Here is a 27558-nt window from a genome sequence, read left to right as displayed (position 1 = left end):
CAATTCAGCAGCCGAGGTTGATCAAGCTAGCGGCCAAACCGGTGGGACAAAGCCAGCGACCCCAGAGAAGCCTCAAGCCACCAGTATTCAACCTCTGCTTCAACACTCTGCATCCAGTGGTCCTCGTCCCAACCGGTCTCAAGCCCACCAGGATTCCTGGGCCGTCATCTTCATCAAAGCAGAACTTCGCAGAACATCTAGTTGTTGCTAGGTATTAGTTTTGGTGTGATGTTGAAGGGGGAACTCTCTCAAAACACAATAACGTAAAAATCAAGCCAACGTTGTTTAATATCCAAATGGTGCCAGTTTAAGTTCTCAGCTTCTAGTTGTCTTTGTTTTATTTTCTTATTATTGTTTTGTGTTCTAATTAAGATTCTTCAGTAGATGATTAGTTAAAAAAAGTCCATTAATCCAAGAGTGTGTGTGTCTTGATTAAAGTACATTGAACTATCAAAACGGTAAAAAGAATTCACCTAAAGTGTGAAGCCATCCTTCAAATAACTAAACAAGGTTTTTCATCCGTTTTCCTAACAATGATCTAAAAAGGTATGTGGTGCTCCAAAATGCGAGACGAGTTTTGAAAAGAAAAACTTTAATTCGATTAGTCAATTAATTGTTTGTTAGAATAATTTATTTCCTATCCACATTCGCTACACCCTTTAAAAGGGGGGGAGTTTGGGCCGGCTTGGCTCTTACACAGGAGACGTGGGAAAGAGAGGAAAACAAGTGGAGATAAGCAGCCTGGGAGTTTTGCATTGCAGATATGTTCTCCAGCCGGGAGTTCAAACCTGAGAGCCACGACTTCACATCACAATACATGACCTTGCTGCGTTTGAGGCGACAACCTGTATCCCGTGATTTTACAATCCGATACCAGTGAGAGTGCAGCAGTCAAAGCCTTCACTTCCCACCCGTGAATTCGAACCAGCTGATCTCATAGTTACACCCATTGTTGAAATATGTTATTTATTCTACATATTTTTAAAACGTTAAAAGGGTTTATGTCATGGCTGTGCACAAACCAAATTACCAATAAAACAAAAATACATTTCCCTCCCCCAGCTTTTTTAATTTGTAAATATTTATGGAAAAGTGCCATGGAGCCATTCGGCATGCTTCCCCTCAGCCGCAGGTTGCCAACTCTTGCACTACACAATACAGCAACATCTAACGGTTTATTATTACACAGTGTCCCTTTAAACATACAAATTAGAGCAAGATCAGAATATGTCAGACTGAATGTGATTGATGTTGGTGATATTATTTCTCTAGGTTGTGCCCTTGGTGGATTTCCTCCTTCAGACTCAGGATTCAAACCGAGATGGTCTCTTGGCCCCTTCAGAGTTGCTTTCCCCCCCATCAGGTCATGCAGAGGTAGGGCAACATTCTGAACTCTCTAAATCAGGGGTGGGCATACTGCTGTCCGTGGGCCACATGTAGCCTGGCTGGCTTTTATATCCGGCCCTCCAAAAAAAACTGATCAAAATATCAGCACAAAGTAAATAAACTAGTCAAGTCATGTTTATTTGTACAGCCCTTAATCACAAAGCGTCTCAAAGGGCTGCACAGATCAAAGACTATTGCAAACTACAGACTATTATGACACCATCCCCTCATCTAAAACCTACATCAGGGCAAATGATACACATGTTATTCATATGCTATAGAATAGAAGTGGGTTTTAAACTTAGATTTAAAGATTTCCACTGAGGTTGCAGATCGAGTCTCAGGGGGAAGAGCATTCCACAGCACCGGGGCCCGAATGGAGAATGGCTCTAGAACCTGTGGATCTCTTCTTGGCCCTTGGGATCACTAGTAGACCAGCGTTTTCAGAGTGAAGGCTCCGAACTGGAACATAGGGGGAAATTAAATCTGAAAGATATGAGGGAGCAAGTCCATGCATGATTTTATATAATACCAACAGAACCTTAAAGTCACATCTTAAGCTAACAGGGAACCAATGCAGGTTAGCTAAAATGGGGGTAATGTGATCAAACTTTGTTTTCTTAGTTAAAACCCTTGCTGCAGAATTTTGTACTAGCTGAAGGCTCTTGATTTTGGACTTCGGGAGACCGGAGAGTAGTGCATTACATTAATCGAGACGGGAGGTAACAAACGCATGAATTATAATCTTCGCATCAGACTGAGACAGCACTGGGCGAATTTTAGCAATATTGCGAAGATGGAAAAAAGCTGTTCTAGTTAGAGCTAAGATTTATGGCCCGAGCCCGAACCCGAACCCGAGGCAATTTCGGGCCGGGTCGGGCCTGAAATGTCAGTCATACGGTCGGGTCGGGTCGGGTTCGGTCCTGCTTTTTTTTTTTTTTTTTTTTTTTTTTTTAAATTAATTAATAATGTGTTAAATGTTCATTAAAAATATATACTTAAACTATGTATGGATACTAGACCAAGGAATACTTGTTATAAAATAAATAATTTGGATAAAACGGAGAAGGAGCTGTAATTGCTTTTAACGGAGCCAGAGCATGCTCTGTGCACGTGACGTGACGTGAATGCTGTCCTCTTAATAATCTTCCCCTCCGCAAATTCGCGTGATTTTGGCCTGGTATCCCCGATATGGAGTCGGACCAACAAGAAGTTAAGGATAAACTCAAAAGAGGAGAACTGACGAGGAAAACGCACTCTGGTAAGAGTCAAGTGTGGAGCAATTGTTTTAATAAGCGTTTTATAAAGAATACGATCGGGGGGGGGGGGGGGGAATTTTCCTAGGAGTCGGAAAAGGGCACAACACGTCGTCAACACCCCCTCAATGAAAGTGCGCTAAAATCTTAAGGACGTACTACTACTGCTGCTGTGGATTATGGCCCAATGATCAAGTCGTCAAAATGACGGACGCCCTTAAATGTTTTCGCTACCTCAAAAAAAAAAAACCCGTCAATGACAGATTGTCGCTTAATGTAACATCTGCAGTGCAGACACAGAAATATAAAAGATGTAAATGTTTATACAGTTTTATTTAACTTAGGTCTAGATGTTGTAACAAAAGGCAGAGTTTAATTTGTTATCATAAATCACCCCTCCTTATAAATAAAATATGTAATTTCGGGCCCCTCGGGCCGGGCCAGCAAATCCAGTTAATTAGTCGGGCTCGGTCCGGGTCGGGTTTATTACCCCTCGGGCCTGCGTCGGGCTCGGGTGCTTTTTTTGGGCCCGATCTTACCTCTAGTTCTAGTAATATTCTTAACGTGTGTTTGAAAGGACAGATCGGGGTCAAATATGACACCTAAATTTTTGACTGAGTCACTCTGGGTGATATTACATTTGTCAATGTTCAGAGACGTTTTTGAGAACAAGTCACTGCATTTAGATTGACCAATAACTAGCATTTCGGTCTTTTCAGAGTTAAGGCGCAAGAAGTTGAGTGACATCCATTCTTTTATCTCAGCGAGGCAGGCCTCCAAATTTCCACAGTTTACTGTGTCAGATTCCTCCATTGGAAGGTATAGTTGAGTGTCATAATAATAATAATAATAATAATTTCCTTTGTATTGTCATTCTTTGTAACAATGTACACAGAACGAAATGTTGATACACCTGACCCGTTGTAGCGAGCCGATGCAGCCACAGCCAACAGAGGGCGCGCGGCATCTGCGTAGCAATGGAAACTGATATTATATTTGCGAATAATATCACCTAATGGAAGCATGTAAATGCTGAAAAGAAGAGGGCCAAGTACTGAACCCGGCAGAACACCACAGGTGTCATTTCACCATATTTAACACAGTGCGTCCTATCTGAGAGGTAGGATCTAAACCATAAGAGGACGGTTCCTGAGAGACCAATCCATTTTTCCAACCGTTCTAGTAAGATATTATGGCCCACAGTGTCAAAGGCAGCACTAAGCTCCAACAGCAGCAAGAGTGATGAAGTAGAAGATCATTGGTTTCCTCAATCAGGGCTGTCTCAGCAGAGTGGTTAGCCCTGAATCCTGATTGCATTGATTCAAAAAGATTGTTCTCGGATATAAAATCATACAGCTGCTGTGCCACAATTTTTTCAAGTACTTTAGAAAGAAACGGTCGGTTTGACACAGGTCTATAACTAGATACACTTTCTAGATCAAGGTTGGGTCGATTCAGTGTAGGTTTAATAGCAGCGGACTTAAAAGCCGCTGGAACTACACCTGAGGGGAGTGATATGTTTATAATATTTAGAACTGAATGTCCAGGGATCCCAAAAAGACCTTTAATCAGCGAACCCGGAAGCAAGTCAAACAGGCAAGTAGTCGGTTCACCACCTGTTTAAGATTATCAAGTGACAGATCATTAAATCGGGAAAAAGTCCCTGGACAGCCACCATGTCACGCATCTATAGATTTCAGACCTTTAAATTGTGATGTACTAACATTGTCTTTAGGAATTTCCTCCTGTATGCGTTAAATCTTCTTATTAAAGAAGACCATAGAGTCATGGGCTGAATGGGTAGAACTATCTGGCATAATCTGTCGCCTCGTTAGCGATGCTACATTGTCGAAAAGGATTTTGGGGTTATTCTTCTATGCCGTAATCACCTTTGAAAAATGTCATCAAATTTTTCACAGGCAATGGCTGCTTTATACTTTAACAAGCTGTCACACCAGGTTTGACGGAAAACCTCAAGCTTGGTAGCGCACCATTTTCTTTCAAAATTTCCTGCACTCTTGTTTAAGCGATCTAGTTTCATCAGTAAACCAAGGCGTGCATTTTTTAGGTCCTGATTTAAGGCGTAGGGGCGCTACGGAATCCGGGACACTAGCCAGGGTTGCATTAAACTCATTCATGAGCGAGTCAATAGAGCCTTTATATAAAGGAAACTACACAACTACTCCTGAAAGAAGATCAGAGAGCTCAGAAACTATGCCAGTGCTTATGCTGCGTCCGCTAAATCCTCCAGTTTTTTAATACAACATTTAGCTAGCACCTCAAACGTAACTAAATGATGATCAGAAAAAACGGTAGTAGACGGTAACACCGTCATGTTTGAGGTTGAGACTCCTCGAGTCAGAACCAAGTCTAGTGTGTTTCCATCTTTATGAGTCGGCAAATCAATCAGTTGATTAAAATGTATCAATTAGAACCAAAACACAAACAGGGACCTCATATATGATTTGCTTTCATACTGAAAATAAAAAATCTATAGGAATACCACAAAAATATTACTACAGAAATATTACCCCAGAAATACGAAAAAATAAGACTACAGTAATATTACAAATAAAAATAATAAAATACATTAAAAACACTACTATAGATAGATATATACATCGATACTTTATTCATCCCAGTAGGGAAATTCACACTTCCAGCAGTATCCATGTGTTGAAAATAAAACAATAATAAAGTAGAAGGAATATAATACATAAATACTGTTGTAGAAAATAAACTTGCATTTGTAGAATAGATTTGCATACATTTGGAAAGAAATGTAGAAAGACTTGCTTACAGGTCTCAGCGGATAAACAATCCTCCTCAAGGGAGGACAAGAGATAACGGCAAAGGGCAAGGTGACATAAACTGGCATAAACTTAAAAACACTTCCAAATAAGGACGGAAACCTGGGCATGTACGCATTCAGGCGTGAAAAGGGACGGGGCCAAACCGGGTACACGTGCTATGTTGAAAACTATAAAGACACACGCATATCTTTGATTCGCTGAGTCTCTTGTTGAAATTGTGTATCAATAAAAAGAACTCCCTCTTATGTCATTTTTATTCCTGCATTTCTTTGAACACGTACGAGACGATCCAACAATACCCAATGTAACGTGTTGATATAGAGTATTTAAATAGTGCTACATAAAATACACACTGTAATAAAAATAGGGTAACATGCAATGTGGGGGTGTGGTTTAATGTGGGCTTTTACTCCCCCGGGTGGAGTTAAAGAGCCTCATGGCATGAGGAAGAAATGATCTCCTCAGTCTGTCCGTGGAACAAGACTGTGACAGCAGTCTGTCGCTGAAGCTGCTCTTCTGTTTGGAGATGATGGGAATACTACAACCATTCTGAAGAATTACGATTACAAAAATACCATTTACAGTACTACTATATTCAGAAACAACTACTATCGAAAATTTCCTACAGAACAGCTGCTTGTATATTTATTCCTAAATAAAAAATTTGTTCTGTCTCCAGGATCGTCCCCTAATATTTGAACCCAATGTGACCCCTGACTCCAAACAGTTGCCCACCCCTGCTCTAAATATTTTTGTGTTTCATGCATTAAAGTCAACAAAGTACGATCAACAAATGATGAGTCTTGTAAAAACAAAACAAAAGCAGTCTTCTGAATCAGTGTTTCTGAAGATTTAAGTGACATACTCAAGTTACATGTTACACTTACTACTTACTTACTTATTGCTCCAGCGAAGGTCGGGGGGTCCCGTCCCTGTGCGTTGAGCCGACCAGATGAACCAGGTTTTTCCAATGCTGGCGGTCTTGTGCCAGCTGTTCTGCATCCTCTACGGCAACTCCGTGTTGTTGGAGGTCGCCCGCAACGACGTCGAGCCATCGAGTGCGGGGTTTCCCTCGTGGTCGTCTCCAGCCTGCGGCCTTTGGGTCAAACCGGAGAATGGCTCGTGTCGGATGGTCTGGTGGTAGACGAAGGACATGGCCAAACCAGCGGGTGCGGCGTTGTGCGACCAAGGAAGATGCTTGGGGCTGGCACGTGCGGGCTCTGAGCTCTTTATTGGAGACTCGCTGGGGCCACCTGATGTTCTCGATGGTTCTGAGAGCCCTGCTATCAAAACCATCGATTCTTGTGGCCAGGGTGTCGTTCAGGGGCCATGTTTCTGAGCCATAAAGCAGGATAGGGAGTACGGCGAGGTTGTAAATGCGGAGCTTCGTCTTGCGTGCGATGGTCTGGTGCCGCCAGAGTGGTTTCCAGAGAGACTGCAGAGCAGATGCTGCCAGGGCTCTTCTGCGGAGAATCTCTGGTTTTAGGTCCCCATTGTCTGTCACCATGGACCCCAGATATACAAAGCTCTTGACAGGCTCTACAATGTCGCTACCAATTTGGATGGGAGGTGGATCTGGTCCATCACCGACATACATGAACTTGGTTTTCGTCCAACTCACTTGCAGGCCAAGCCGCGCTGCCTCTTCGCTGTAAATGCCCAGAGCGTCTCTCAGCTGGCTGTAGGAAGTGCTGAGAATGATGGTGTCGTCAGCATACTCCAGGTCAGTCAGGTGGTAGTTGCCGAAAGACACTCCGGGGATGCGCTCACTAACCCTGAACATCAGATGGTCGATGATGCAATTAAAAAGGTCGGGAGCAGCCACGCAGCCTTGGCGAACGCCGCTGGAGATAGCAAACCAGTCGGAGTCAATGCCGTTGATACGGACACAGCTCTCTGCGTTGCTGTAGAGCAGCTTGAACAGGGCTATGATCTTGGGTGGTGCTCTGAGAGCTTGGAGGATGTTCCACAGTGAAGAGTGGCAGACAGTGTCAAAGGCGGCCTTCAGATCAATGAATCCGATATATAGATGGCGATCTTTACGGAATTCACGGGTCTTTTCTATCAGCAAACGGACGGCAGAGATGTGGTCCGTTGTGGAGCGGTTGGGCATAAAGCCAGCCTGCTGGGGACGGCGGCAGCTTCTGATTGCTGGAAGGGCACGGCTGAGCAAGATCCTGGTAAAGACCTTGCCCGGGATGGAGAGTAAGGTTATGCCTCTGTGGTTTCCACAGACAAGCCTGTCGCCCTTGCATTTCCAGAAGGGCAAGATGACTCCTCTGGTCCAGTCGGTGGGCAGCTGCTCCGATTCCCACACCTGGTTGAATAGGCGGGTTAGCCACTCCACCATGCCATCACCGCCGGCCTTGAGCATCTCGCCGGTAATGGCACAGATGCCGGGGGCTTTCTTGGTGTTCAGCTTCTTCAGAGCAGCTCTCACTTCCTCGGGTGTTACAGGGTCTGTGCAGCAGGTGTCGTTAGGAGGTGCTGTGCTCGCAGCCCCTAGGAGGGTGGGATCAGCCGGGATGGTGCTGTGCTGCAAGAGGAGGCTAAAGTGCTCCTTCCAGCGCTCGAGGCAGTTGGCTTCTGTCATGATGAGGTTGCCGTCTGAGTCCTTTACCAGGGCTGTCTTTATGTGTGGGCCGCTACGGGCTTGGCGTAGTAGACTGAATACGCGGCTCATGTTGTTGTTGTTGGCCGCGGACTCAAGCTGTTGGGCTTCTGCCTGCCAAAACCTCTCCCTATCTTCAGCAATGGCCACATTGCGCAGGCGATTCAGTCTCCGATACTCTGTGAGGTCGCCTCGGAGTCGGGCCTCACGCCGCTGGTCTATGATGTTTAGTGTCCTCTCTGATATCCAGGGCTTTCTCGGGGAGGATCGCGGGCGTCCGAGGACATTGTGAGCAGACTGGAGGACACTTTCCTTGAAGGCCGCCCAGTCTGTCAGCTTGTCAGGAGCCAGGGTATCAAGAGAGTGGCGGATGGAGCAACTGAAGTCTCTGGCAATGTTGGGGTCGCTGAGTCGGGAGGAGTCGAGGCGAGGCAGAGTCTTGTGCTGGTTGGCTCGGAGCTTTAGCTTGAGCTGGGCCACCAGCAGACGATGGTCTGTGTTGCCAAGCTGTGCTCCTCTGAACACCCGGCAGTTGGTTACAAACGACTTCCAGCGTCGTGATATCAGGATGTGGTCCAATGCCTTCCTGGTTCTGCCATCTGGGCTGTACCACGTCCAGTGATGGATGCATTTCCGGGGAAACCAGGTGTCAGCAACACAAAGGTTGTTTTGGTGGCAGAGGAGGAGGAGGCGGTTGCCATTGTCGTTTGTTGTGCTGTCAACGAAGGTGGTGCCGACAGGTGAGCTGGGGGACCGATCATTGCTGGATAGAGTGGCGTTGGCATCAGTGAGGATGATGGTGACGTTGTGTGGTGGGGCTTGGTTGACAGCCTGGTGGAGTTGGTCAAAGAACGTGTCCTTCGCATCCTCATCAGCGACATCGGTGGGGGCGTAGGCGACGATCACTGTCATCTTGCCGTGATGGTGGAGGAATCGAGCAGACAGTAGTCTGTCGCTTATTGGTGTCCAGCTGATGAGGGACCTCCGGAGGGCTTTTGGAATGGCAAGAGCCACACCGTAAAGGCCGGTCCGACTCTCGGGGCCACTCCAGATGTAGCAATGGTTGCCAGCTGTTGTTTCACCATTGCCTTGCCATCGTACTTCACAGAGCCCTGCCATGGTGATGTTATAGCGACAGAGCTCTCGGGACAGCAGGGTGGCAGCCCTTATTCACAAGGAGTCTCAAAGGGATGCTTAGTCTCAAAGTAAATGCTTCTAAAGTTTACCTTAGTTAACACATAAACTACACATGTGAGCCACTATTTTCATCCATTTATTTGCTTTCATTAAAAAGTACTTTACTCATTGCCGATATGGACTCGCAAAAAGTCAAACAAACGCGCCATTTTAGTGGCTCACCAAATTTCTTTCTTTGCAAAGATGCTGCCAGTGTTCTACCCTTCCTTGCTACTGGGCAAGATTATTTTTACTATTCTGTTGTCATGACTCACAGAATCAAAACAGCACGTAGATATTGTAACATAATTTCATTTTCATTCCGGGTGGATTTCGATCAAATCTAAGTATAGAGATGGAAATCGGGAGGACGACTAAGCTGAGGCAGCCTTCAATAAGTCGCTGTCACCTTTTGAATTTCAGCTAAACACCATTGATTTATTTAATTTTCTAGCTTTATTTGTATTGTGGTGTTCTATTTCATCATTAAAAAACTGATCGTTACATTTCCTTTTTATGCAGCAAAAATATATGGTCCATTTCCAGATAATTTTGCAAACTTTTAGTAACTTCTTATTATATTGAATAATTTTCCATATTTAATATATATTTTACTTTTGTCATAAAATAATCTTTCATTATGTTGTTTTTTCACACACGTTATCATAACATAAAATTAAGAATTGTTTAAAAAGAAAAGAAAAGAAAACGTTTTTTTAAAATGTGTTTTTCTAGTTATATAAAAAAAGAAATGTATAAAATATTCTGATATGGCTGATGAATGACATTTTTAATTGTTTGCAGATTAATTTTAAGATTTCATAGGTTTGTTACTATTGGGCAAGTGCAAAGGAGATTTTGTGGGATGCCAGTTCCTTATTTTGACTCACTGTTGTTGTTTTCAGTGTTTCATCATAGTTGCTATCAGCAATAATGTTGCTGTTCATTGATCCCTACACCCTTTAGAGCTGATCTGTTTTTTTGTAGCCTTAAGGGTTTACTTTAGAGCTGATCTGTTTTTTGCAACCTTAAATGTTTAATAGAAAGAGAGGGCTTGGAGGAGGTTTAGGAAGGGATGGCATTTTTCTTATCTGAGAGTGTTTCTTCCGGGCCTTTAGTTCAAAATCCATTGATGTCTTCTCGTTCTCGGCTATTTTGAGTTACTACAATAGTGTCAACTTGATGGAATGTTTATTGTTATGTAAGTAAAAAGATAATAATGGTAAAAAAAATATTGTATCATTTTAGTATGTTAGAAAATATACTTTTCAAAATAGAGCTCATTTTAAGAATTATTTCTTCTTTCACAAGAAAATAGATTAAAATTATCGTAGATGAGGAAAAAGTTAATGGAGAATTTAATAAAACATTATTTTGTATGAACTGCTTTTGAACTGTTCTACAAATAATGGCATCATTAAAGAATTACTTTATATTCAAAATATATATTTTAAAATCTCACATACCCTCCAAGGTTCCACCTAAGTTTGTGCCCGTACCCCTATTTTGAGAAACACTATTCAAAATAATGGCTCTCATTTTGTGGTCTTCTCTGCCCTTAGACCCTAAAGAACAACGACAACAACGACTTACCTTTTGATGTTCAGGGAGCAAATCTAGAAGAGATGACGGACGGCACTGACAGTAGGCGGGAGATAATGGAAGCAACCAAGGAAGAGGAGCGCGTCGGACATATGAATCCACAGCAAATACAGCAAGAAGTTGTTACAGAAGACGAACATCATATTAGTCGATTCAGAGGACATCAAGTCCCAGAAAATTTAGTTGAAGAGCAGAGGGTTCTACCCGAAATATGAACTGCAGACTGTTGCAATTGATGTTGGGATATCACGTTTTTGCAAATTGTTTGCAGTAGTAGACAAATGTCTTAAATGACAAAAATGCACTCTTAAAGTTAAAATGAAGCCATAATTTCATACCAGAAAAACATGTTCTTTTTTTTATGTTTTGAAACTTTAAAACCACTTCGTTTTGTTTTTTTATGTTTAAAAATGTGTGTTCTTTCTAAAGATGATTGATGTTTGCATATTGTGCACCTGATTGTTGTGTTATTGGTGCACTGAAATGAAATGAAATGATCTGCATTTATATAGCGCTTTTCAAGTCAATGACTTCCCAAAGCGCTTTACATTGTGCTTCACATTTCCCAATAGCGGCCGTGATCAGTGCAGCCATGTAAGGCGCTAACCTGCTTATTGGGAGTATTGGGGGTTCAGTGTCTTACCCAAGGACACTTCGGCATGTAACACGGACAAGCCGGGATTCGAACTGGGATCCCTTAATCCTAAAACGATCGCTCTACCTCCTGAGCTACTGCCGCCCCCATCAATAATAAATCAATAATCTTCCCCTCAATGTGTTTATCAGCCTCTAACATGATTGATATCAGTGACTGTCGTGGGAAATCTGTATGAACTAAACACATTAATCATGATTCTGGTCACTCTGACCTGACGTTTGGGCTTAAGTCAAAATCAGTAAGTTCTTATCAAAAATAGATGGTCAGATTTGGGAAGCTGTCTCAGTTCAGTGAAGACACCAAGATATTCTAAACTTGTTTTGAAGAGTTTCTGAGAATTGTTTTGCAAGAGTCTGGAACTTTATGGCAAATCGCCTCACTTGTCCATTGAAGGAATGACAAAACAGGGACTTTTGTAGTCAGCTTGTAGGCTATATAACTGCAACATTTTCTCTGTTTGTTAAGGAGTTTTTGTGCTGTTATGTAGTCTATAAAGAAGGTTGTTCAGGCTGGCCAGTTCTCCAGATTTTTTTTTCAATATCACCTGCAGTCAAGGGAGTCATGCCGGGCTGTGTCTCACCTATCATCATGGCAGTAGTTTCAGAGGTAGAGCGCTGGTTTTGGAACCAAGAGGTCACAGGTTCGATTCGTCAGGTAGGTGCTATCCGTGTGAAACCGCTATCAGTGTGTAGGTTTATATGTGTGAGTGATTAAGTGGGATGTACATTGTAAAGTACTTTGGGAAGTGTTCAGACTAGATAAGCGCAATACGAATACAGACCATTTACCATTGAACTATACCACATGATTCATTCAGTTTAAAAGTTCTTTCTCATTTAACTTAGCAATTTTGGGACAGTATTGCTGGTCCCTATTTTTCTGTCCCCATTTTTCGCTCGGTTTAACTCTAATCTTTCCTACCGCCCGGGATCTCGCAAAGTCAAACCTGATGCCCTCTCCCGCCTCCATCCTCCCTGCTTCCCGTGTGGTGGCTGTGCTTACCTGGGACATCGAGGACTGTGTGAGGAGGGCGCTCCAAGACCAACCGGGTCCCAGCCCCGACGGTCCTCTGTTCGTTCCGGAGTATCTCGAATCGGAAGTTCTCAAATGGAGGCATGACTCCCGCCTGGCCTGCCACCCGGGGTGTGCTCGCACTAGCAGTCTCCTTTCTCGACGCTTCTGGTGGCCCTCCTTGGTGAAGGACACCCGGGAATACGTCCAGGCCTGTCAGACCTGCTCCTGGAATAAGTCTTTCAATCAGCCGCCAGATGACCTTCTTCAAGCCTCTGCCTGTCCCCAACCGTCCTTGGTCCCACCTCTCCATCTCAGGAGGTAGAGCGCTCGTCTTGGGATCAAGAGATCGCAGTTCGAATACCAGCTCCTCCGTCTTACACGTCGAAGTGTCCTTGGGAAAGACACTGAACCCCTAATAACCCCAATAAGCAGGTTGGCAACCTTGTATGGCTGCACGGCCGCCATTGGTGTGTGAGTGTGGGTGAATGGGTAAATGTGAAGCACATTGTAAAGCGCATTAGGAAGTCTTCATTGACTTGAAAAGCGTTATATAAAAGCAGATCATTTCATTCATTTTTATCCGTCGTGTTTCTTTTGTCGTTTCAACAAATCACGTGACCGATGGTCGCCACAGCAACTGTTCGACAACAAACAACATGGCGGCCACCGCGCAAAGTGCAGGTGCGTTGAGGTTTTTCTCACAACAAACTTCAGGATGATGTCAAGCTCATAAAAAGAACCAAGAAAACATGAATCAACCGGAGTCTATATTTTGTTCTTCCTCCCAGAAGTCGAAAACAAGATTCGAGTAGCTTTTGAAGCATTTGACTACCAATCAAACAACACTGTCGATGTCCGGTGAGCTCATGATATGTTGTCTCCATAAACCAATGATCGAATTCGGTCGAATATCAAATCAAATGTATTTGTAAAGCAGCCACTCAAAGTGCTGTATAAACGAATTCATGGTGCACTAAGAGTCTAAACGCCCCTCCTTGATATGGTACAGAGATCTCTCAGTTTTTGATGTTGATGGGGACACGAACCACCAGTGAAAAGTGAAAATCTGCAAAGTACTATTCCACCTTTAAAGCTCTGAAATGGTTAAAACTACCTCGAGATGACATCATTACCGACTGAGGTTATACGACTGTAACATAGAAACAATTATAGATCAACAAATAATAACACACATAATAGCAGTTGAATTAATACTTTTATTGTCATTAGACAAAATAAAAGAAAATTGGACACATAGCAGGCAGCACGGCAGCGCAGTGGTTAGCGCATTTGGGGCACAGTCATGAGATCAAAAGTTCCTGTGTGGAGTTTTCATGTTCTCCCTGTGCTTGAGTGGTTTTTTTCCCGGGCACTCCGGTTTCCTCCCACATTCCAAAAACATGCATGTCAGGTTAATTGCCCGGTCCAAATTGTCCCTAGGTGTGAATGAGCGAGTGAGTCGTCTGTCTTTCTGTGCCCTGCTACTGGCTGGCAACCAGTTCAGGGTGTCCCCTGCCCGCTGCCCGAAGATAACTGGGATGGGCTCCAACACGGCCGTGACCATATTGAGGATAAGCGGCTAATGAATGAATGGACACACAACTACAGGTATGAGCAAAGAGCACCCACTTACTTCAAGACGCACGCCTGTCCACCCCTGTGTGGCCCGGGCTTTATTGATGTATTTCTTCAATATAGTGTGTCTTGGCCAAGTACAGCCAGAGATTTTATTCAGAATGCGCAATTTGGTCCCAGCTCATCCCAGCTCACCTCGACTCTAGCCTCAGCGGCCGCCAAGAACTGAGTTTGGGACCCATGCCTAAGAGTTTAATTTAATTGATGAGTTTCTTTTCTATGTAACGAGCCACCAAAAGCTAGAATATGTGCGCAGAAACGGTTTTGATCTTGAGACGTAGATTAGATAGATAGATAGATAGATAGATAGATAGATAGATAGATAGATAGATAGATAGATAGATAGATAGATAGATAGATAGATAGATAGATAGATAGATAGATAGATAGATAGATAGATAGATAGATAGATAGATAGATAGATAGATAGATAGATAGATAGATAGATAGATAGATAGATAGATAGATAGCATCCCTGAGCTGAGAACAATCGAAAATAACACGGGAGCTGCTGGAGTGGCTGCCATTCGTGACGGCGCCGGAAGAAACGATTCAATTTGAATCATGTACAAACAAACAAACAATTGAATCATGTACAAACAAACAAACAAACAAAATATTTATGTTTCAATAAGTGGAGTGTTAATAAAATGGGGGGGAAATAATTTCTGATACTGATATAACCAGGTAAAACTAATTTAAGTTACCTGTCCAAATGAATGTTGTGCCATCTCACCTTTCCCACTCTCTCTCCTGCAGTTGACTTGCTGCTGCTCGCTCCTGAAACTACCATGACTCAAAAGCATAGGATGTAACGTCATTGCCACAAATGTATTTTTCAAGAAAAATATGAATGCGTTTTTTTGTAGAAGTCGACTGATTGAAAGGCAGGCCGATTACCGGCACTCATATTTGAAATTTGACAGATATCAATATCTGCATTTATATTTATTCAACGGACCGATTATTTCTGCTCAAATGCAGCCAAGCCTCTCTCTCCCTCCCTCACCTCTCACACTCAGTCTCGGACGCTACCCACACCACGCCTTCTGATTGGATTAGTGACCATGGGCAGAGCTACTGAGTACAAACTACAAAAAAGAGCTTTTTGTCTGGACAAAACACTAAAATTAAGCTGATTTTGACTCCTAGAGAGCCAAATGACTTACCACATATTTGTAGTTGTGCTTTTTGCTTTTGACATGAGCGACCATGTCATGCTGTACGTTGGTCACCTGGGAAAGCCTGCACTCATAATGTGGCTGGACAGTCTTGCTGGGGCTACGAAACTCCCACACATACTCAAGACCCAATATGGGATCTGTGACTCTTTCCAATAATTTCTCCATTGAAGGCACAGTATGGAACGACTGCCCTCTGACATATTACACATGCCCTGGCCGTTTCTGACAGCATACACAAGACGCACATACAAACCGTCACCTCAGCGTATCACAGCCACTCACACAGATAGTCACACTCATCGGGGGTAAACCCCCCCTTTTTTTTAGCCTGGGAGTTTTCTTCCCAAAACCAGACCACTTAGCCATAGAGGAGTAATTTGAATGAATGAAACAGCAGCAAGCTCTTATGATGGAATTTTATCGGGAAGAAATTCAGATATACTGTATGTTAACAAAAAAACACTTTACATTTTAATTCAAAGGAATATTATATACAAATTATTGGCTCATATAGATAAAAACATATTTACCTACTGTCAGGTTGAAAACGATGTCCAGATGATTTAAGAGACTTTTAAGTTATAATCAAACTCGTTTATTAAAGAAAAGCAAGCACATAGAAACAAGGCAATGTTGCATTCTTGTAAATTGAAATTGTGAATTGAAATTGAAACTTTTTTATACGGACTTATGGATTCTGATTGGAGGACACAGTAAGGTTTCTGATTGGTTCAGACAGGAAATGCAGCGTATAATGTTGGTCGCTAGATAGCGTTCGAGTATAATAAATGAGCAATGGAATATTGGAATTTGGGAGTCGAACTTCCACAGAACGTCCCCAGCGGCCTTCAAGTTGGAGATGGTTAGCAAGGGAGTTCCATACACCTGTTTCATAACAGATAGGAGTCTAACAGCGAGTGTCTGAATTATAGAGACTCTATCCTTTTTGGCTTGGGAAACTAGATGGGATAGCAAAGGATTTCCTGCACCTGTTTGGTAACATGAGTCTAACAGTGAATGTGAATTGTAGCTTTTTGGCTTGGGAACCTTACCGTCCCGACCTTGAAGGCGCTTGCTCCAGAGAACAACATGAAAGCTCAACTGGTTTTGAGTACATTACAGAAATATAAAAACGTACATAAACATATAAAGATATATAAATGTGTAAAGATATATAATAAAGTATTATATTATAAAAGGCACACTTAGACCCCAATTTCCCTTACATCTACAGTATATATATGGACATAACCAGCCCGATTATGGGCCTGCTCAAACACCCCCAAATTTAAGACAAGAACCCCCAACAATGATAGCATTTTTAAAACTCTCCTTCCCTTAATAAAGAACAGGATAGGCATAAATATAATAAAAAATGCTAGCTCAAATATTTTTAAAAAGTAAAACAAAACAAACCGCAACGGGGACACAGTAGCGTCAAAAATACAGTTCTCCACTGCATTGATGGTTCAGTCCATTTGATTCCTAGCCCCGCTATCGCTCCACTTTCGCTTGGCTGGTGGCAAAGTTTGTGGAGGCTCCGGTGTTTTACCCAAAAGGGTCATAATTCAATTTAGAAAGGGGAACATTCAATTAATAAAAATATCCTTGAAGCAAACATTCAATAAATAAAAATGTCCTTTTAAAATATAAACCTTTTATCAAAATATTTAAATTAAATTGTTATCGGGCCCACACGGCGGCGCAATGGTTAGCGCTTCTTTCGTTCTTCCTGATTAACCACTCCAGAATTGCACTCACCCAAAACAGAACACCATCAAAGCGCCCCTTTACAATGCATGATACAATATTGACAACAAAGACAAAATCAATGCATTAACCTAAGCGTAAAGTAGCAAGGGGTCTCTGTATCTGTTTTTTTTCTGAATTATTTCATTATTTTATTTCTTATACAAATTTGCCATGAACAAAACGCAGGACAGGTACCGTCAACAGTGCCCACAGTCGGTTAAAGACCAAGTGTGTAATATTTGACCACTAGATGGCACTGAGTCATGCAAACGAAAACCAGTGCCACAGCAAGCAACCAAACGGCAGACATACATGGTGGTGACCTAAGTAAGGATTCCACTATGTAAAAGAAATACAAAATTCTCGACCTATGATTTATTTTAATGAAAAAGTAACATTGGTATGATAGTTATCTTTTTGCCTAATATTTAAATCAATATTGATGTTCTTTTACTGAATAAAAGTTTTTTGTACCACTAGGAGGCCCTAAATATTACACACTGATCCGCCAACCCTGGTCTCTAATAAAATAAGAAATATCCTATAGAGCATTTGGTAGATACTACTACCAAAATTAGAAAAAATAAATTGAGCATAAAAAGAGCTACTACTATTGGCTGGATAAGACAATTTTTTCTTTTTGCCGGAAAATTTAAAGATTGGCTTTGATGTATCCTTCAAAAGTTTAAAATATAATATTTGATCTAATAAGTATGTGTAAAAAATGCTCAACCCAGTTCAAAGAGACCTTATATTTTTTTAGCCACGAAGCATTTCTGCTTTTATCTAAATTTTTAGCAAAGCTTTTCGAGCCGCGGATTGGAGGAGGGGGGTCTGAGAGTGAGTTTATGCTTGTCACCGCAGTTTTTTGTAAGTGTTGCATGAAAATAGTATAAGTAAGAAAATGTATTTTTAAGTACTGTCCAAACATCAAATGGAAGATTTAAAAAAAGAATAGTTTATTCAAGCACATCTAAGAAATGCATGGACTTGCACGCGCAACTCAATAGCTTGTCACAGACTGCGATGATGACACATGCCAGAAGACGGCATCAGCGAGTATGAAAGTTCCAAATTCCATACAACACCATTAAAAAACACAAAAACAACATATTCAATACATGCCAGCCTTTTGACATTAATAATATTACAAAAATTTAAAAGATAAAACATACATCCATCCATTATCTGCACCACTTATCCTCAGTAGGGTCACGGGGGTTCTGGAGCCCATCCCAGCTATCTTCGGGCAGCAGGCAGGGGACACCCTGAACTGGTTGCCAGCCAGTCGCAGGGCACACAGAGACAGACAACTCACTCGCTCATTCACACCTAAGAACAATTTTGGACCGGCCAATTAACCTGACGTGCATATTTTTGGAATGTGGGAGGAAACCGGAGTGCCTGGAGGAAACCCACGGAAGCACAGAAAGAACATTCAAACTCTACACAGGAAGGTTGGATCTCATGACCTCAGAACTGTGCCGCACACGCGCTAACCACTGCGCTGCCGTCCCCCCAAAAAAATAAAACATACTTGTTTAAAGGTGGGGTGCAGCATTTTAAAACTAAAGGGTGCAATTATTACTTTAAGCTAGGAGTTTGAAGCCGAGTACTGACGCTCCCCTACTTACGAACATTCAAGTTATGAACAATGGTACATACGAACATTTTTTTCGGGATGTCGAAAAATACCCGGACATTGCTGTAAATTAGATTTTGTATTGTGAGCACTTTTATCCGAGTAAATAACAGTGCTGTCGTGCTTCTTTCCGCTGCTTGGCACTGTGAGAGGTCACCCAGCATCCACCCCGAAGAAGAGATCAAGCTTCTACTTCCTGGTTTTTATGTATACACACTGCACTGTATCTCTAGCACGCTAAGAACTTTGACGTTTTTATTGTTTAATATCTTGTGCATCCGGGCAGCACGGCGGCGCAGTGGTTAGTGCGTGTGCGGCACAGTTCTAAGGTCTTGGGAACCTCCTGTGTGGGTTCAAATCCAGCTACCGGACTTACTGTGCGGAGTTTGTATGTTCTCCCCGTGCTTGCGTGGGTTTCCTCCGGGCACTCCGATTTCCTCCCAGATTCCAGAGACATGCATTTCAGGTGGATTGGCCGGTCCAAATTGTCCCTAGGTGTGACTGAGCGAGTGAATTGTCTGTTCCTGTGTGCCCTGCGATTGGCTGGCAACCAGTTCAGGGTGTCCCCTGCCCACTGCCCGATGATTGCTGGGATGGGCTCCAGCACCCCCGCGACCCTACTGAGGATAAGCGGTGCACCTAATGAGATGAGATGAGATCTTGTGCATCCATTCAATATGGTTGGTGTAAAGTGTAAAGAAGAGGCGAGCTGTTTCTTTTGAAATGAAAGTGGAATAAGGAAGCTTGATGCTGTTGAGAAAATTGTTGGATCGCTTTTTTTTTGTCCACTCTCTACCACGGAGGAGGAAGTCGCCTAACTCTTCCAAAAGTAAGTTAACATTATTTATCTTTATAGTCAAGTCGTGTTTATTTGTGACGCTATTAATCACAAGGAGTCTCAAAGGGCTTTACAGACCACAGAATGTCAAGGCCTAATGCGTAGCTTTGTTTTTCAGTACTATGCTTTATCATTCAGCCTGCTTTGTAACGTTATAGAGCACATTATTTTATCAAACGTTTATTTTTGAGTTTCAAATGAATACAGGTTACTTATTCAATCCTTAAACATACTTGTATAAACCTTAAACATACATTCCGTATAAAATATAGCGCTGGAGCAACTTACAAACAAATTCAACTCACGAACGTTTGTCTGGCATCTATCTCGTTTCGTAAGGAGGGCAGCGTCTGTAATACATAATGTGTGTCCATTTCTTAGACATGCTTGAATAAATCCTTCTTTTTTTAATTTGTTTGGGGGATTGTTCCGCCCTGAATAGGCCTGATGAAAGTAAGATAAAATCAGATACATGCAATGAAAAACAAAGCATAATGGATCTTTGAACTCAGTTGGGCATGTTCAACACATATGTAATTGAGAAAATATTTAAGTTTCAACTTTTTAAGAACACCTCAAACTACGCACTCCACCTTTAAAACTGGAAGTGGCAAACTTTTACCAAAACGTAAATCTAATGTAATTGGACGTACAAAGACTTAGACTCCCTACAAAATAAAACAGGGTTACACTAAAATATGAGTCTCAAGGAAAGATTTGTTTAGAAAAAATGTACATTTTTCTTTAAAAAAATCAGTAGGCGTTTTTGAGGGGAGAAAAGCACTAGTAAAAAGGTAGTGTTGGTTAGTGCATATTCTGCCATTGTGGAATCATTTATTTATTTGTTTGTTTATAAATTAAGTGCAAAGTAGAAAACAAATTCAGTGTAAATCAATAACTTAAATGTTTTTATTACAGCGAAATTGGCACCATCATCTATTCTCTTGGTGGCTTCCCCAGCCAGGCCGACCTACACAACTTTATAGCTGAGGTAAATAATTGTTTACAAAATATATATGGAGCTACATGTATTACTGTACAGTAGTTGCTCTTTTTAAAACCCAAAATCGATTACAAATGCACCAAAAAAAAATATAATACTTTTTTATATTGGGGTATTTATGTGGTCAATAAGTGAAGATTCGAGCAGTATCTGTTGCCTGATACATTTAATTTTTGTAACCTGATTTTTATCGTGCTATTTTTTCTTTTTTGAATACACGTGAAACAAAATCAACAAAGGTGACATTGCAATACTGAGGAATAGCAACCTGGACCAAGTCCTTTTCAAATTTCAGTCTTCTAAATTCAGAAGTGGTGTTCTTTGTTTTTCTGCAGTTCATCCATTTTGCCAATTGATGTAATTTGCTTTGCAAGGGCACAACGTTTACCTTACTACCATTCAAAGTTAATGAGATACGGGGACTTCAGATGTGCTCAAAACTTTTAGAACACCCCGTATTTCCGCTGATAGGTTCCCCAATCTATGCATATCCCATAGAACACATTTTTAAAGCATATCAAAATTTCTACCATTAGTCTTTCAACAAAACCAACATATATGCATGTATTTGTCGTCTACCTCACCACATGCTCTTCAGCATGGTTGCCGAACACCCCAAAACGTGTGCCTAGTACGGTTTATGAATTATTTTGGGTGTAGCAATTTGCAAATTGTCACCCAAACGGCTTACATGGTGTTTGCTAAATCAGGTGGAAGAGGAGGACCAAACTGGATTCATCCACCTGGATCGCTTCCTACCTGCCATGACAAAGGTTCTGATGGAGCAGAAGTAAGATGGCTTATTTAATACGGAACAATCTTGTACATCAAGTGTTGGACCTGTTTTGGTTTTGCAAGTATTACCTTGTGCTTAGAGATCAAGGAAGGAGGAAGGTACTCTTCATAACTAAATACACTGTGTGATGAAGTATTTTGCTAGCCAATGACTAACCGTAGCCAACTAGTTATTCTCTGTGATGTATATGTGTCCATATGTTAAAGGTTCCCTCCCATCTCTGAGGACGTTCTGCTTCAAGCGTTTGAGGTGAGAGCACCTGCCCTGTAATAAAGTTTACTTACCTTGCGAAAAAAGATACTTGGAAACATAGTCACACTTGTCAAACCAGTGAAAAAAAATGTCACCGTCTACCTCAAACAATAGAGCTCCAGCCTTTTCAATAACAGCTTTTTGTCTAAATTACCTTTATATTAAATAAAACTTTTTTTATCATTAAATATCAGAAAAAGAAAAAGAAATCAAGTGTATTGTTATTTTGAGGAAATGAAAACGAGATAAAAATAATATTGGCACATACAATTGTGTTGAATTGAATGCATCATTGTTTAACAAGTTCCAAGCTTCTTTTTCTGTGCGTGTGTGCGTGTGCATGCATGTGGCGTGCGTGTACTTTTATTACCTTGTTTTTCAACCAGTGTTCCGGGTTACACTAGCGTGCCGTGACAGCTTTTGTTTTTGCAAAAAAGTACCTTTGCTCAGTATATTTGCTTTCTTCCAGTGATCAGCCGGGTAACTGTAAAATTCATCCATAGTATTAGGTGGCAGCATATTACCATATTTTCTTTTTATATACTAGTTGTCTGGTCAAAAGGGAATTTCAGGGATATGTATGTAATAACTTATTTCATTTAAAAAAGGTATTTAAGCAAAAAAATACATCAAATAAAGTAAGACTTGCACATAGTTAAACTGCATACCATCTTTCATTATCTGCACCGCTTATCCTCAGTAGGGTCGCGGGGGTGCTGGAGCCCATCCCAGCTATCTTCGGGCAGTGAGCGGGGGACACCCTGAACTGGTTGCCAGACAGTCGCAGGGCACACAGGGACAGACAACTCACTCTCTCATTCACACCTAAGGACAATTTGGACCATCCCATTAACCTGACAGGCATGTTTTTGGAATGTGGGAGGAAACCGAAGTGCCCGGAGGAAACACCCGCAAGCACGGAGGGCACATGCAAACTCCGCAAAGGAAGGTCAGTAGTTAGATTTGGTCCCGTGACCTCAGAACTGTGCCGCGGACGCACTAAACACTCAGCCGTCGAGCCGCCCTGCACATAGTTATATTGATTTTAATTGTTTTTGTATTTTACTTACTCATTTGATAACTTCAGCCTGCAATCCAGGGGCAATTTAGGGTTCAGGGTATCGGGGGTGCTGAGCAACCAGATCAAGGGTGGGCAAACTACGACCTGCGGGCCACATGGCCGTCAGGCTTCTTCATCCGCCCCTCCAAACAAAAATGACATATTTAATATCAAATATCGATCTAGTAATAAAGAACATTTTTGGTGCTGATGTTGTCCCCACTGTCTCTTTGCGTATCTGCAACAAAAATACCACAAAACTAAATTAGTTCATCACATATTATTTGGTCTTCATTCTGATAGGAAAAAATACTATAGAAATATTAGTCAAACGCTGCTAAAGTATTACTATGATAAAAAAATCAGATTACAAAAATATTACAACGCAAATAGTACAAAAATACAACTCCAGTAGTAGTCAAAATTACTAAAGAAATGCTACAAAGATACTAGTATGGAAATACTTTAAGCTACTTCTATAGAAACATTTCGACAGAAATACTACAAAAATACTACGGATATACTACAAAAAATGTACTATGGTAATACTACAAGATACTACTGCAGAAGTACTACATAATACCTCAAAATAACCTTACAGTATTACTATAAAAAAACTACCAAAATACAACAAAAATCTGACTACAGAAATACCACAAACATACAACTAAAGTAGTACTATACTATTTTTGTAGACACAAAAAACACTAGTACTATATTCACTAATACAAAAGTAGCTGAGAGTCAGCACTGGAAAAGCTGCGGTCAATCATGGACACTCCATCCCATCCACTACACAGCATTATCTCCAGACAGAAGAGCAGTTTCAGCGACAGACTGCTGTCACTGTCTTGTACTACGGACAGACTGAAGAGATCTTTTCTTCCTCATGCAATGAGGCTCTTCAACTCTACCCGGCAGAGTAAAAGCCCACATTACACCACACCCCCTACATTGCATATTATCGAATTTTATTACAATATGTATTCTGTGTAGCACTATTTAGATATTCTATATAACACGCTACAGTGGGCATTTGCACGTCACATTGGGTATTTGTATATTGTATTCTTTTTGCTTTATTATTGTACTGTTCTCAGCTCAGGGATGCTGCTGGAAATGTGAATTTCCCTGCGGGAATGAATAAAGTATCTATATCTATCTCTATCTATATATATATATATATATATTCATTAATTCATTATCTGCACCACTGATCCTCAAAAGGGTGGGGGGGGGGTGCTGGAGCCCATCCCAGCTGTCTTCAGGCAGTGGGCAGGGGACACCCTGAACTGGTTGCCAGCCAGTCGCAGGGCATATAGAGACAGACAACACACTCGCTCATTTACACCGAGGCACAATTCGAACCGGCTGATTAACCGGACATGCATGTTTTTGTAATGTGGGAGGAAACAGGAGTGCCCAGAGGAAACGCACGCAAGCATGGAGAGAACATGCAGACTCCACACAGGAGGTTCAATCTCATGACCTCCAGAACTGTGCTGTACACACGCCAACTGAAACTTCTCCTCAAAGTAGTGACGCCCCTTCAAAAATGCTTAAATTTTTTTTTTTTTTTAAAATAAGTATACCGGTATATATATTATTATTTTTTTTTCAATTTAATTTTATTATCATTATTTTTAGACCCTCAAAGCTCTGAAAACCGTGGAACCGCGAAGTAGGGACGCCCCTTCAAAAATGCTTTAAAATTTATTTATTTTTTTAAATATTTTTTTTCTTTTTTTTTTTAGATCTGCGAAGCTCTGAAACCGTGAATGTGGAACCGTTAAGTAGCAAGGTCCCACTATATATATATATATATATATATATATATATATAATTCATTCTACTTTAAAGCGCCTTTCAGGACAAGGTCGCTGTATACGGAGTACCAAACAGTAATAAATAGCAAATAAAAACCCAGTATAATTAAAAAGGAGGTGGTCAGGCAACAATTAGTTTATCTTCATAATATTTTGACTGTTTTTCGTATGGCTGGCCAGATGAAGAGGCCTGCATGTGTCCCGCGGGGTGTAGTTTGCCCACCCCCAAAGCTCTGAACCTTAAACCACCGCTGCTTAACACACATTCAAAGGTAAATCGAGCCACTATCAATTCCAAGCATAGAAATTTTGCTCGACTGAACAGAAACTGGAAATGTATTTTGACATTCTTAACTTTCACCGGGGGGGTGTGGCATAAAGACCATTGAGTACAATTGTTGGCTGTTGTCAAATGTTCATTGGGGCGGCAGTAGCTCAGCAGGTAACACGATTGTGTTGGGATCAGGAGGTTGCAGGTTTCATTCCTGGCTCCTCCATGTTATGTATCCTTGTGCAAGATACTAGATCCCTAATGCCCCCCGATAAGGAAGTTGTTGCTGCTGCTATTGGTTAGTGTGTGTGTGTGTGTAAAAGGGAAAAGTGTGAAGCACAATATAAAACGCTTTGGAAGGTCTTCATTGACTTGAAAAGCGTTATATAAATGCAGACCTTTTATATTCATTTTTAGCACCACTTATCCCCACTAGGGTTCCGGGGATGTCATGTACCTCACAATTTAATTATTTTTATACTTATGTGTTGAGGTTCTTGACGAAGAAAAGAAGGGTTACCTGGACCCGGATGATTTGTCACAATACATGATGGAGGAAGGTAAAATATTTTAGTAAATAGTAGTCAAAAACGATCAGCTATTGTACATTAACTTGTTTTGTGCATTTTTTTTGGTCAACATAAGGGGAGGCTTTCACCCAAGAAGAGATGGATGAGATGCTGACAGCCCTCACTGATCATGAGACCAATTTAATTTACAGCAAAGACTTGCTCAACCATCTCATCATGGACCCTGAAGTGTAGCATGGCAAAATGAGCATTTGTAATAAATGTACATAAAATTCTTTATCAGTTCTTAGTTCCATGTTACAAACCAGCATCATAATTTGGTCCTATTCTTGCACATGCTTTAAAGGTGGAATGCATCATTTGAAAACTTATGTCTTCAACTATGACGTTTTGCATTTATTTTTTAAAAACGCTTGAATTCTCTTTTTTGGGGGGGATTTGCTCTGCCCCTCACAGACCTGATGAGAGTAAATTCAAAGCAGATAGGGGCAAAGGTAATTAAAACATAATGGCTCTTTGAACTCAGTTGGGCATTGTTCTTAATGGAGATTTAACTTTTACGTTTTTGTGGACCCATCAAAAGAGGCACCCCACCTTTAATGACTTTTCTGTTGATGAAGTTGAGCTACACAAATGATCACAAAATGGAATGTTTTATTAGTCTCAGAATTGCAAATAATTTGAGTTGATAATTGGGACAACAAAGCCACTGAAGCGCAACATATTATACCCGGGTGAACTTTTCAATTTTGGAGCTCGAGTTATAACAGAAAAGAAAAGACTGAAGTTTGTTAACATATATTCACAGGTTATGTGTCAAACTTACTGTGCATGGACATTAAAGATTTCTGAGATTATAGCAAACAACAATGTCAAATTATTCTGATATCTTGATTAAAAGTGAATTAATTTCTTTTCAAACAAAATATTGCAATAGTCTATGAGCTTGGCTTTATTATAGCTGTGTACATATTAAAACCCATTTGTCTTTCACACAAGCACGCGTTTTAATTAACTCTAGCATCAAATCAGAATGTGAGAAAAATGTAAAATTAGCTTATTGACACTTGCTGCACTGTAAACGGGCCAAAACCAAGTTTACAAAATTAGAAGATGAAAAGATATTTGTGCATGCGGAATGTAGGAGGGAGACCTCGCTCCTTTTTATGGTCCTTAAAACACACAAACCCATAATAGACAGGAACAATACAAAAAGAGCAATGTTAATTGAAAACTCAGCATCAGCAGTTCTCTAATTATGTGTCATCAAATACAACTTTCTGGGAGTGAAGTTTCAACTCATCTCCATTTCACAACATAGATGGCAGGTGTGGTTTTCAGGGTTGACTCAATAAGATTTCTTTTTTATTTCTACATACTATTCAATCATTCAAATTTATAGATATTACTCAATTGAGTCGTCTGTGTTAATTGTATTCTTAAACAATTCAAACAAACGAGGTGCTTAACCGCACTCAGCATGGGAGCTACTGACTTACTCAACTGCGAGTTCGCAATAAAGCAGCAGTGTAAGCTAAGGCAGTCAGTACATCAGCATTCATTTGTAGTTAGCAAAAAGACAAATTGTGGAAAAGGAGTCAAGATGTACAAAAACAGTCGTTTAAAAAAAATCAAACAATTTAAAATAGTTTGATGCTTAGTCAATTACATCCAGTCTAACATCAATTTATACACCGTAAAAAATTGTTACTCTTCGATACTTTATCTTAACCTACTCAAGATAGGATACAACTTAAGAACGCGTCTCAAGCTAATCAGGAAAGGCTCAACAGAGTGGTTATGATAGTGTCGTGGTCAGGAACCTTTTTGACCCAAAGAGCCCAAAAAGGATGGGTTTTTTTTTTTGTCTTTTTTAAAGGGAGCCACACCATAGAGTTAAAACAAAATACAACAAAACTGCCAAACCCACTTCCCAGACAAAAGCTAATTTATAAGCGCATTTTATTTCACTGTGTGATGTTGGATGATATAATTAAATTGATGAAATAATAATGCCAGAGCCTGTGTCTCATATACATATAAATATACTACAGTGGAACCTCAGTTCTCGACCATAATCCGTTCCAGAACCCTGTTCGAAAACCAATTTGGTCGATCGCGGAAAATTGTTTTTCCATTAAAAGTAATGTAAAATCGTTTTAATCCGTTCCAACACCCTGAATGTTTAGCAAGAACATAAACATGAAGGTAACCCAGGCTAATCGTACGTTCGCGTTAGCATAATCTTTCGTA

General features: G+C 41.0%; 2 protein-coding genes across 4 annotated transcripts in view; both read left to right on the top strand.

Annotated features, from left to right (window-relative positions):
* cgref1 (cell growth regulator with EF-hand domain 1) overlaps window positions 1-13089 on the top strand; it is a 32440-nt gene extending 19351 nt beyond the window's left edge. For 2 of the 3 annotated variants that reach the window (XM_088334821.1, XM_088334822.1), the window contains exons 6-7: window positions 1273-1374; window positions 10805-13089. In XM_088334821.1, coding sequence (XP_088190947.1) covers window positions 1273-1374; window positions 10805-11059 — 357 coding nt within the window. In that variant the 3' untranslated portion in view covers window positions 11060-13089. Of the gene's footprint in view, window positions 1-1272; window positions 1375-3361; window positions 3462-10804 lie in introns of all 3 variants that reach the window. The other variant, XR_015850368.1, reaches the window with a different exon arrangement.
* A 65-nt stretch (window positions 13090-13154) lies between these two features.
* Window positions 13155-25582, top strand: drc8 (dynein regulatory complex subunit 8). Its single transcript, XM_088334823.1, has 7 exons — window positions 13155-13197; window positions 13305-13374; window positions 20486-20558; window positions 21281-21360; window positions 21573-21615; window positions 25269-25335; window positions 25421-25582. The coding sequence occupies exons 1-7, from the start codon at window positions 13173-13175 to the stop codon at window positions 25537-25539; spliced, it is 477 nt and encodes a 158-aa protein (XP_088190949.1). The 5' UTR covers window positions 13155-13172; the 3' UTR covers window positions 25540-25582.
* The last annotated feature ends 1976 nt before the right edge of the window (window positions 25583-27558 follow it).

This window comes from Urocampus carinirostris, chromosome 4, assembly GCF_059441175.1.
Source record: "Urocampus carinirostris isolate Australia breed hairy pipefish chromosome 4, RoL_Ucar_1.0, whole genome shotgun sequence".
Classification (NCBI taxonomy): Eukaryota; Metazoa; Chordata; class Actinopteri; order Syngnathiformes; family Syngnathidae; genus Urocampus; species Urocampus carinirostris.
The sequence above is the reverse complement of the archived record's forward strand: the minus strand, read 5'-3'. Positions and strand labels throughout refer to the sequence as shown.